The sequence below is a fragment of the Oratosquilla oratoria genome, chromosome 26 (assembly GCF_046742065.1).
Source record: "Oratosquilla oratoria isolate Oo_2021 chromosome 26, ASM4674206v1, whole genome shotgun sequence".
NCBI lineage: Eukaryota > Metazoa > Arthropoda > Malacostraca > Stomatopoda > Squillidae > Oratosquilla > Oratosquilla oratoria.
Genome location: NC_134802.1, coordinates 15,468,894 through 15,481,231, shown reverse-complemented (window position 1 = coordinate 15,481,231; position 12,338 = coordinate 15,468,894). Strand labels below are relative to the sequence as shown.

General features: G+C 38.6%; 1 protein-coding gene across 3 annotated transcripts in view; it reads left to right on the top strand.

The window, feature by feature from the left end:
• LOC143039393 (uncharacterized) overlaps positions 1-5,832 on the top strand; it is a 130,945-nt gene extending 125,113 nt beyond the window's left edge. For all 3 annotated transcript variants that reach the window (XM_076209358.1, XM_076209359.1, XM_076209357.1), the window contains exon 22: positions 3,898-5,832. In XM_076209358.1, coding sequence (XP_076065473.1) covers positions 3,898-4,016 — 119 coding nt within the window. In that variant the 3' untranslated portion in view covers positions 4,017-5,832. The remainder of the gene's footprint in view (positions 1-3,897) is intronic.
• Positions 5,833-12,338: the final 6,506 nt, after the last annotated feature.

The following is a 12,338-nucleotide window of genomic DNA, read 5'->3' as shown; positions in this document are numbered from 1 at the left end:
TATAGTTATATCTTTTGTAAACGTGACAAAGAGATTGCTCATTTCCTGAACATCTGTCATCACACAATGTGGATAAGCTATATGACATCAAAGTCTTCTCGCTATTCAAGAACCCCGCATTTCATTTCTAGTATTGCTCAAATGGGAACTTAACATCTGTATTATCTTTTGACTTAACGCACTCTTTACCCTTCTTTTGCGACATTTTAATTATTCTTTGTTTCAGGGTATGTCAAACTTAATATAGAAAAATATATCCTAGTAGGACACAATGAGCTTGGTCTAAATATTGCTTGGGTAAAAGTAAGGTGATGAGATGTACAAGGGGTGAAAGTGGCAGTAGACTGGAAGTGAACATTAAGGGAGAGCGACTGGAGGAAGTGGATAGTTTTAGATACTTGGGTGCAAGTGTAGCAGGAAAAGGTGGAGTGAAGGTGGAGGTAGAATGTAGATTGAGAGAAGCGAGTAAATGCCTTGGTGGATTAAAGAGTGTAATGAGGAATAGACATTTAGGAATGGATGCGAAGAGGAGACTGTATGAAGGAGTGATTGTGCCAACAGCACTGTATGGGGCAGAAATGTGGAACATAAGAGAAGAAGAGAGAAGGAGTTTGAATGTGTTTGAGATGAGGTGTCTGAGAAGTATGGTGGGGGTTACTAGGCTAGATAGAGTGAGAAATGAGGAGGTGAGGAGGAGAACAGGGGTGAAAAAGGAGCTGGGAGATAGGGTTGATGAAAGAATATTAGGATGGTTTGGACACATGGAAAGAATAAGTGAAGAAAGACTAGTAAAAGAGGTATGGAAGGCAGATGTGGAGGGAGTGAACATGAGGGGACGTCCTAGGATGAGGTGGATGGATGGGGTGAAAGGGGCTTTGGGGAAGAGGGGAATGTCTGTTGAGGAAGGAAGGGAGAGGACGGAAGACAGAGGTGAGTGGAGAATGGTTGTATATGGATGATGTGATTGTATGAGGAGGAATGGGCGGGGGGGTGGGGGGTGGGGGTGGGGTAGTGTGTGTGAGTAAATTTTGACGCAGCCCGAAGGGATTTCTCCCCGTCCTCTCCTTATATGCAAGGGGGGACGGGGAGGGGGGGTCGCCGATTAAATGAAGCGGCCTTGCTGTGGATGTGCTGTGTCTTGCGACACTGCTTCTGACCCAGGGCGGTGGGCAAGGTGCAGGGATGACCCGTCATCCAGGAGGTGCTCAGATGAGAGGGAGGGTGGGAGGGGTGTGGAGTGTATTTAGGGATGAAATGGGTGGGAGTGTTTTTATGCCTTTCCCTTTTTGGCTACCTCCCTTGAAAGGGGGAAAAAGCCTTGGTATATATATGTATGTACATATCTTCTACTTCTCCAGAGAATACAAGACGCTACATGTAGTTGATATATATATATATACATTTTTATCAACCACAATGCACTTTAATTCTAAGCCATCAACATCGGGAGACCCTATGGAGGTCAACATGCAGAAATTGAAACGCGGAGCAATCGGTTAAGTCCCTACAGCACTTGTCACGCGCAAGCCGGGTTCGAGTCCTTGATAGTACCGCGTTTCGATTTCTTCATGTGCATTATGGTTGATAAAAATGTATCACTATTCACTGGGACCCATTCAGTGTTGTACATATATATATATATATATATATATATATATATATATATATATATATATATACATACATACATACATACATACATACATATACCAAAGGGTTTTTCCCCCTTACACGGGGGGTAGCCAAAAAGAAAAAAGTATAGAAATCACTCCCACCCATTTCATTCCCCATATATTCCACTCCCCTCCAACCTCCTCCCTCCCTCCTATCTTGGCACCTCCTGGATGACGGGTCGTCCCTGCATCCTGTCCACTGCCCTGTGTCAGAGGCAGTGTCGCAAGACACAGCACATCCACAGCAAGGCCACTTCATAAATTCGGCGACCCCCCCCCCCTCTCCGTACCCTCATGCAGAAAAGGAGAAGACGGGGAGAAAGCCCTTCGGACTGCGTCATTTTTTTTTTTTTTTCATACATACCTCTTCACCCGCCATCCCCCACCCACTCCCCCTCATGCATCACAGCCTCATCTATACACAACCCTTCTCCATTCACCCCTATCTTCTGTCCTCTCCCGTCCTTCCTCCACAGACATTCCTCTCTTTTGTAAAGCCCCTTTCACCCCATCCATCCATCTCATCCTAGGACGCCCCCTCATATTCACTCCTTCCACCTCCGCCTTCCACACTTCTTTTACTAATCTTTCTTCACTCATTCTTTCCATGTGTCCAAACCATCCTAATACTCTTTCATCAACCCTATCTCCCAACTCCAACTCCCTTTCCACCCCCATTCTTCTCCTCACCTCCTCATTTCTCACTCTATCTAGCCTAGTAACCCCCATCATACTTCTCAGACACCTCATCTCAAACACATTCAAACTCCTTCTCTCTTCCTCTCTTATGTTCCATGTTTCTGCCCCATACAGTGCTGTTGGCACAATCACTCCTTCATACAGTCTCCTCTTAGCATCCATTCCCAGATGTCTATTTCTCATTACACTTTTTAATCCACCAAGGCATTTACTCGCTTCTTTCAATCTACATTCTACCTCCACCTTTACTCCACCTTTTCCTGCCACATTCACACCCAAGTATCTAAAACTATTCACTTCCTCCAGTTTCTCACCCTTAATGCTCACTTCCAGCCTATTGTTACTCTCTCCCCTTGTACATCTCATCACCTTACTTTTGCCCACATTTATCTTCAGCTTCCTTCTTTCACACGCCTTCTCAAACTCTGTCACTAACTTCCCCAATCCCTCCTCTGATCCTGCTACAAGCGCAGTGTCGTCAGGAAACAACAGCTGGCTCACCTCCCACTTTTTTTCATTTTCTTTAATCATCTCCAACCCCTGACCCACTACCCTTGCATTCGCCTCGCGCACCACCCCATCCATGCAAAGATTGAACAGCCAGGGCGACATAACACATCCCTGACGAAGTCCCACCTTTACCTCAAACCATTCTCTCTCTCTCTCTCTCTCTCTATATATATATATATATATATATATATATATATATATATATATATATATATATATATATATATATATATATATAATATATACATATATATATACTTACATATATATGTATATATATATATATATATACAGTATATATACTCGTATATATCTGGCAAACTGTTATATAACTGAATGGTGTCAAGAAACGAATTGCCTCGATATAATGCATTTCAGCGTATACGAGTGTGGTACGGTTTTACATCACGAACCCCCTTTTTTAACACTATGCTTCATCAGGACTCGAACCCGTCCGTTGAAAGTTTCTAGCGATTGCTAGCAGCGTGTGCTTTCGCTATACCACAGAAACCCCTTAGTGTATCTAAATATACTAAATCTGATCTTTCTGTTCAAGGCGCTATCATTTCTCTAGTCAAGACCATTTTCTAACAGATTTTCATATATTTGATAGAAGTCAATAAATGTCCTCGATTTACTACACACAAGAGTATGTGTGGAAAATGTGGTAGGAAAACGCGAATTGGATCAGGAACTATATTTCTAACGTTTCTACTACAAGTCGTTTTCAGAAGATCTGTAGTCAAAACGTCAGCAATTTCCTGATTCAACCCGTGTTTTCCTATCACCTTTTCCACTCTACTGCCTCAGCTTCAAACAACACAAAAGTATCTATTAGTTCTAATGGTTCTAATGGTTCAACTTCTCCAGGTAATACAAGGCACTATCTCTGCTCAAGTAAAAGAAAATAGTTCTTAGTAGAATTTTATATACTTGGCTGAAGTCAATAAATAGTCCTTGATGTACTGCATATAACTATATAATGTATATTAAGCTAATTCTTACTTTCCCACAGAATACAAAGCGCTGGCTGTACTCAAGTCTCGCACATCAGACGGAAAAGCCATCGGCTTCGTAAAAGATTTGCAACGTCGAGCCGAGGCGCAATTCGAAGAGAATGACCGCGAATCTTAATGTCTGACACATAGTGACCGCGAATAGATAATGAAAATTACTGAAAGATGACTGCAATTGTGAAGTTCCTGTAGTGTGCGACAGGGAATGTCAAGCTTCGATGCAGGGAGACTTCAGTGATAAGTTTTGTTACAAAGTGAACACAAGTCCTGAAATCCTGCATCAAGTGACCGCAAGTCCCAGAGACCGGCAAAATGAAGAAGAAGAAGAAGAAGAAGAAGAAGAAGAAGAAGAAGAAGAAGAAGAAGAAGAAGAAGAAGAAAAGTCACCATGGATCTTCAGTGTACGTTACCCTTTAACAAATGTGGTTAAGGACATCAGTAACGCAAAAGGAAAACTGTAATAGGTTTGTGCTTTGTAGCAGTTGTTCGATGGGCACTCACTACTGAGTTACAATGAGAGATTCTGGCAGCAGAAATTAAATGGTATGTGAAAATCCTGGATGTCCACTACACAGACCAAGTCCCAAATGAACAGATACGCTAAATAGTTAAGGAAGCGACAGGATGCACTAGAATCTTTTCACAATCGTCCAAAAAATTGGAGATTAGAAAAATAATAATAATGAAAAAAAATCTACAACAAACAGTTAGATGAAGCAGCAAACGAGGACAAAAGAAAAGGTGTGAGGACAACATCCAGGAATGGAAAGAATAAGGTTTCCCGAGTCATAGAGTGCTGCAGAAGATAGGAACTGATGGAGAGTGTTCTGTGGTATTCACTGTTGTTCTAATGACACCTACAAAGCGCCACTGGGTATGAAGTCTATTTCCCCAAACACTTCCAAACTTCTTTGGATTAGTTATTCATAGCAGTAATATAAAGGCGACAATGACCGTTGACAACAGCAAACGTGTGCCCCGACGTGGCTAACCGTACGACAACTACTTCAAGGAAGGTTAGGGACTGTGACAAAACAAATGTGTTTTGCTACATGAAATGGTGATTTAGTGGGTGATGTAAAGCCTCGGTAGGACTTTCTTGGATTTAATCTCAGGTACAAAGATAATGTACAATGAGATAAGGGAGAGAGTCTCCCTACTTCTACTAAGTCTTTGACCTAGACACCCTTAGTGCTAGGTACGTGACCTAAGCACTCCTCGTGCCGGGCATTGACCTCGGCACCCTTATCTCTTACAGTGCAACCGTCGGTAATAAAGGGTGATGGGTAGGTTTTGCAAGTTGTCGTATGTGAGATGTGTTAGTCATTAAATATAGGCATGCGTGTTAGATCCGTTATATAGGGGTTAGTTGTATGGTTGATGGGCGTGGCTAGATATGGTGTATATATATTAAGTTACGGTAATGTAATTGGGGTAGGTACGAGAAAGGGTTCAATGGGTCTGTCTGGTGACAATAGGCATCTCGTGTGGTGACACTGCGAGGGCATCGTATTGTTGTCTTTCCTTGTATTAATGAGTCAGATGTTTTGAGATTGAAAAAATGGTGAGGTTGCAAGATTAGGGGTCTTACCAAAGACGAGTGCCATGTTCCATGTGTGTAGATCACGTGAGTGGTTGGTAATGGTTAGTGACGGTTACAGGAACGACTAAGAATAGACTGTTTCAATTTTTTTAAGACTTATGTTACAAGAGATAAGCTATCGACAGTGATAAATTGCTATCGACACATGATGCAATATTAACTGAAAGATAATACAGAAAAATTAAACAACTTAAGAAAATTAAAAAAAAAAAAATTGTATGACAGACGCTCTAATCAAGAATATGTGATACATGTAAACTGTGAAATAAGGACTGATAGTATGAAGACAGAAGTAAATGAATAAGACCCTCCTAGTCACCACTGTCACTTAAATTTGACTTGTAATATCACTCGTCTCGAGGCCCCTTGCCTCTCGTTACGTGAGGTTCACTAATATTCAAGTTCCTCTTAAGTAGTAGGCCCAATGCCTTCTTTTTCCTGTAGTCTCACTATTTTCTAGGCCCCATGCCTATTCCTCTCGTCCTTTGGGTTAATAAAAGGATGGTGAATTTTCTTTCTTCTTTCACTGTAATTTCACCTTAGCTTACACTCGGGATCTCTTTTCTCTCGTCTCTACATCGTCTCCTGATCCTCTCTCCTTACACCCTCTCTATATCTTCTCCCTATATCTTCTCTATCTCTTCTCTGTAGAACGTCTGACGAGATCCCGTATCTTACGCTAAGCTACCTTCGTCTGACGTCACTAATTTTTCTAAACCAATCCCCGGTGACTTCTCAAATAAATGTCACTCCTTATGGGCGTGACTTTGAATTCATGCACCAATAGTTTTTTCCTCCTTCTGCACCTTGCACCAATCCGGAAAGCCATTTCAATGCCACTAGCAAAAATTGTTTACCTCAGCATTAGTCAAACGAAGGTAACCCGCGCTTACAATGTTGTGATTACAAAATCTATTATAAAAACAGTCACCACCGTCGGTGTGTTTACATAGACAAAACGTCGCCCTCACCTAGACATAACATTGCCCTCTTCGGAGGCGTCGAGTCTGAGTTATTCTACTGCCCTAGCTCATTTCCATTCGTACACTACCGGCCTCTTACAGGGCTCGGCAGCTACCCTTGGTCGTCCCGACCAATTTCTTATTTCCCTCTTACAGGGCTTGCTAATATATTTCTAGAATAAGCTAATCTACCCTTGCGTTATTGTTAATCTATCTTCCAAAATACATCATTCATGCTATAAATTGGGAATAATACATAAACATAATACCTATAAATGTGAATAACATGCATCTCAATATATATATAAGGTATTGAATTAAGCGGTTACATGGTTGATTTGCTTTGACAGAGCCAATCTCCGGAATACAACAAAGGCAATCAGTGCTGCCACTAACACTGAAAGTAAGGGTATGATTAGGATTGGTAACATATGTAAATCATTTGAGGGAGATCTTGACAATGGTCTTCTCTTAATTTTCAAGGGAGGGGAGTTTTCAGGCAATGTGAAGTTGAAGGTTGAAATGTAGGTGTCCTCGGTTAAATGCATTGTATTAAGGGTATTAGAAATGGTGGAAATAGTGTCTGCATGCAATTCGCAGTTATCTTGAATAGAGACAAGACCTTCAACCAAATCCAATTTAGGACTCAACCCGGGACAATTTATTGATACCTTTGTCTTGTTAGGGAAAAACAGGTAATGAGATCCTTGTATGTTACAATGAGGGATCTGGTCTACCAAAATTCGTTGGTAATGACAATTGTTCATAACAGACATATTCCTAACCAGAGAGTTCATGCGAAGCCTCTCGAACACAAAAGAGATCATGCTTTCTCTTAGATTGTCTACAGTAAGGATGTAATTGATTATAAAATTCACTATGAGCACTAACTTTAAATTCTGAATGGTTTATCATCTTTTCAATAGCAATTAATTTGCAAAACACACTAATCTAGAGTTCGAGTGTCTCTTCTTGTTCAATATTATTTCCAACACACTTCATTTTCAAAGACTTATTACTTTAAAATGATCACAATACTCATGTGTGTACTCAGATGAGAGGTCCTTAAGTCCTTAAGGTTCCAAGTCTGACAAGAGCAGATCCTAGGTTTTAGGTTTCCATGTATCTGCTTGACACCAAGTTCCAGTTGTTTAGGTCTCCCATCCCAAATACATATAAATGGTCAATACTATCTGTAAAATACATCAAGATTAATATTCAACTCTTGAAAAATATCATTATAATATTCTCCATATTCTCCAGGGTTATCAATATTTATGCACAAAGTATTACTATAATCATCTTCATAGATCTGCAAGCTAATTTTCCTTATGTCATCTAAATGTCCTACCAATTCTTCTCTTGATTCTAAATGTTTAAGTTTAAACTTGTTTCCACCTGCAGAATCAATTACCCTATATGGACCAGTGTACCTTAGTGAAAGTTTATTATTGGGTGAGGTTGCTTTGACCATTACTAATTCCCCAATTTTCAATTTTAGTTTACGAGCTATTTTGTGTTGTTGTTCCCTCATCTCTTGTGAATACACCTGCATATGTTTCCTAACTCTTTGGTGAATACTTTGAAGAGTATTTATCCTATTGGATATATAATCATCCATATTATATATGGGTTTTTGCTCTGCAGTCAACATTTCATATGGCAGAGTTTTGTCCTCCCCAAAAATTATAAAATGAGGTGTATCCCCAGTTGCTACATTAATTTGATTGTTCAGAGTACACTTAACACAAGGAATCCAAGTATCCCAAGTTACACTATGAGGACTTATTAGGGTTCTAAGACATATAATTATCTTTTTGTTTAACCTTTCTACTACTCCATTACTTTGGGGATGGTTAACGAGTATATTGACTTTCTTGATGTGGAACACATTACATAGATTTTCCAAGATTTTGTTATTAAATTCAGTCCCATTATCTGAAACTAGGATGTTAGGTGTAGTAAAATTACAGATTATCTGATCATAGATTACGGAAGCAATAGTTTCAGCTTTCTTATTGATTATGGGTTGTAATATACAAAATCTTGAAAAATAATCAATAGCAACAAATAGGTATTTAAAGCCGTTCTCGGTTAGTGGTAATTCCAAAGTATCCATGTGAACTCTTTCCCAAGGTTTCTGTGGAATGGGATAGGTGAGTATAGGAGCAGGCTTTGGTGTATTTCCCTTCACCTTTACACATTTTACACATTTTTCTATATAATCATATATAGTTTTCTTCATACCTAACCAAAAGTACTTAAGTTGTGCCTGTCTATAAGTTTTATCCTTTCCAGGATGTGAACTACAATCACTATCATGAAGTAACTTCAATATCTCATTTACCAGAGTTTGTGGTATAACCAACTGATTTACTTGACCTCTAGAAATATCTTTCCCATTTACAAATGTTTTCCTATACAAAATTCCATTAATCAAATGAAATTCCTCTATCTTATACCCCTTTGGTAGCTTTGGAGGATCTCCTCTTGGGTTCATCAAATGCTTGATTATTGAATCACATGTCTCATCATCTCCCTGTTCTCTTATTAGCATTTCTTCATCTAAAGTTACTAATTCTTCTATACTACAAACAAAATTAATCAACCCTGTCCCAGTCATTGGTTGACTAATGTTTCTAGAAAGGGGATCTGCTACATTCCTTCTACCCGGAATATAATTAAATTGAACATCATAGCACTGAAGTATCGCAAACCATCTAGCAAGTCTGCCTCTAAGATTCTTATGCTTAAATAAGTTCTGAATAGCTGTGTGATCAGTCCAAACTCTGATGGGATACCCTAGTATCATATCCCTAAAACTTTCTAAAGAATAAATTACTGCTAAAGTTTCTCTTTCAGTTATAGAATAGTTCCTCTCTGCACTATTACAAAGTCTGGATGTGTAAGCTATGGGTTTTAAAGTTCCATTTCTCTCTTGCATTAGTATGCCTCCTAACCCTATGTCAGACGCATCAGTACAAAGAATAAATTCTTTTTCATAGTCGGGGAAAATTAAAATAGGTGAACTTGTGAGTTTATCTTTCAACTTGTCAAAAGCTTGCTGTTGCGCAGGTCCCCATATGAACTTTGAGTCCTTTCTCAACAAAGAACTTAGTGGATTAGCAATGTCAGCATAACTTTGAATGAATTTTCTATAATATCCTGTTAATCCCAAAAAGCTCCTAACCTTGTCTACATTGATCGGAACTGGAAAATTCTTGACAGCGTCCACCTTTGAATTTACTGTACTCAGTCCGTGTCTGTCTATCTTATGTCCTAAGTAAATGACACTGTCTTGCAAGAACTTACATTTTTCAAGTTTTACTTTTAACCCAGCTTCTCCTAGTCTTGAGAATATCAAATCTAATTTCTTAAAGTGCTCCACTGCAGTCTGAGAAACTATTAAAATGTCATCTAGAAATACACTGGCAGTGTTTCCTAACAATCCATCTAGAATAGTATTCATTAATCTCATGTAAGTTAATGGACTATTACATAACCCAAATGGCATTCTCTTGAACTCATAATGTCCTGTTGTAGTAGAAAATGCTGTGAACTCTCTTGAATCTTCATGCAATTCTATTTGCCAAAAAGCTGATTTGATATCTATAGTACTAAAATATCTATTCTCAGTTCCCAAACTTCTCAAAATGTCACCGATAATGGGTAATGGTAACCTGTCACGAATGGTGTGCTTATTCAGTTCCCTGTAATCAATAACTGGTCGCATAGTCCCATCAGACTTTGGTACTAAGATCAACGGAAAATTCCACTCACTCTTACTATGTTCAATAATATCCTGTGATAACATTTCAGTGATGAGTTTATCTACTACAGCTAATCTAGAGTGAGGAACTCTGTAGGCTGGTATGTAGATAGGTTGTGTTCCTGGTTTTAACTTAATGTGATGTTTTAAAACAGTTGTTTTGCCTAAGGCGTCCCCGGCAAAGCAATTGCTTTTTTATGTTTCATAAGCAAAGCAAATAAAGCTTCATCCAACTCAGGGCAATTAGTTGATTGTAATAATTCTTTATATCTATTTCTTAAGTCTATGCCTTCTTGTACTGAGCAAATTGATGAAGTTGGTAATTCTATCTCCTCACTATTCTCATTTAAAATCTTAATAGGTTTAGTACACACCTGAATACATCCTATTTGTGTACCTTTCTTTAAAACTATCTCTTTATTCATAGTATTAATTACTAATACTTCTACTCTGTTCTTATTTGTCTTATAAATCCCTGAGTCCCACTTCAATCCTTTAAGTTTAACTGATTCTGGGACTGTAATTACTTCAGAGTCTACATTGATTCCTTTCAAACACACTTCAACCTTATTAATTGACATGGGATGTAACAATGTCGACCTTGTTAATCCGCAATCTGCAATTCTCAAGGTATCTGTGGTTAATAATTTAGTAATCTCTGGGATTTCTTGAACTTCTGAGTTGGGTTCACAAATTGTTTTACTTTCTGTAGGGTTGGACCGCTCGGCCTCGCTATCTAGGATAGAAATGTTATCTAAGGATTCATTGATTCCTGTCACTGGTCTTAAGTCTGGTTGATTTAAGAATGGGATTAACTGTGACTTCACTAAAATTCCTAAGTCAGCAGGACAAATTACCATGTTTTCTTTTCTCATAGTTGCAAATCCTATCAATAAATCTCCTGGAAAAACAGACTCTTCTACCACTATCACTGGGATGTACAATTGTTCATTTGTATATAAGGCAACTTCTAGCTCAATCTTGCCTAATGTTTTTAACTGATTTCCAGTTACACCTTGCAATGTGTAACGGATTGGTTCCAACATTTTCACTCCTGGGTTCAACTGGTTTAAAACTTTACTAGTAATTACATTAACTACAGACCCTGTATCAATAAAAATTTGAATAGGCTTATTGAACACTTTACCCGCAATGAGAGGTCCTACAGAAGTTTTACCAACAGTAATTATCAGTTTGTCAGTTTCTTTCATCTCCCTTGCATTCCCATATTTAACACAATACCGCCTATCGGTATATATATGGGGAGGTCTGAAATGGTTTATTCTGTGTCTGGGGGTTTTCCTCTTAGCCCTGGGGGTACCCGAAAATTTCGGCACTCATGAGTTCTGTGTCCGATTTTATTATGGTAAATACAGAATGGAGGGTTCCTACATTGATACTCATTGTGACCTTCGTATTTGCAATTTCTGCAAATAATCCCATAAAAACATTCTTGTGCCTTGTGTCCCCAAGCATTACAATTAAAACATAGGATTCTGGTATCCCTATCCCTAGATGGACTTCTAGCATGCCGCCTATGTCCTACTTCTGTTTTCTTAAACTCTCTAGAGTTCCTATATTGGCTTTGTTGATTTATAGGCATTACATATGGGTTTATTGTTCTGGTCTCACTGTATCCTTGAAGAAGATAATCTACTTCTCCTAAACAGATATTTGATTTTAAATCTTTGTACAGCCTTTCTGCTGTTAAGTCATCAGAATTCTTTGCCAATAAGCTAAATGTAATCAATTTGATTACCTGTGAGATTTCCATCTTCTCACTAGATCTTTCTATCCAGTCTGAATCTTTCAAGATAGAATTCATGTCTTTTGACCATCTATCTAATCTAGCTAAGTACTCTGTGTCAGTTTCACTTGTCCTAACTTCCTTAATCATTTTTACCAATGATCTAATAGGATCCTGATCACATTTGGACATGAAATGTTTAAGAAAGGCTTTCTTGTAATTATCATATTGATTAATTAATTCCATTTGCTGAAAGTTAATGACAAACCTCGCCCTTCCATGCTCTGGATCTATATTCTCCTTGAGAATCTCAATCTTACGATTCTCATTTGTAATGTTTTTACTAACTATAAGTGTGT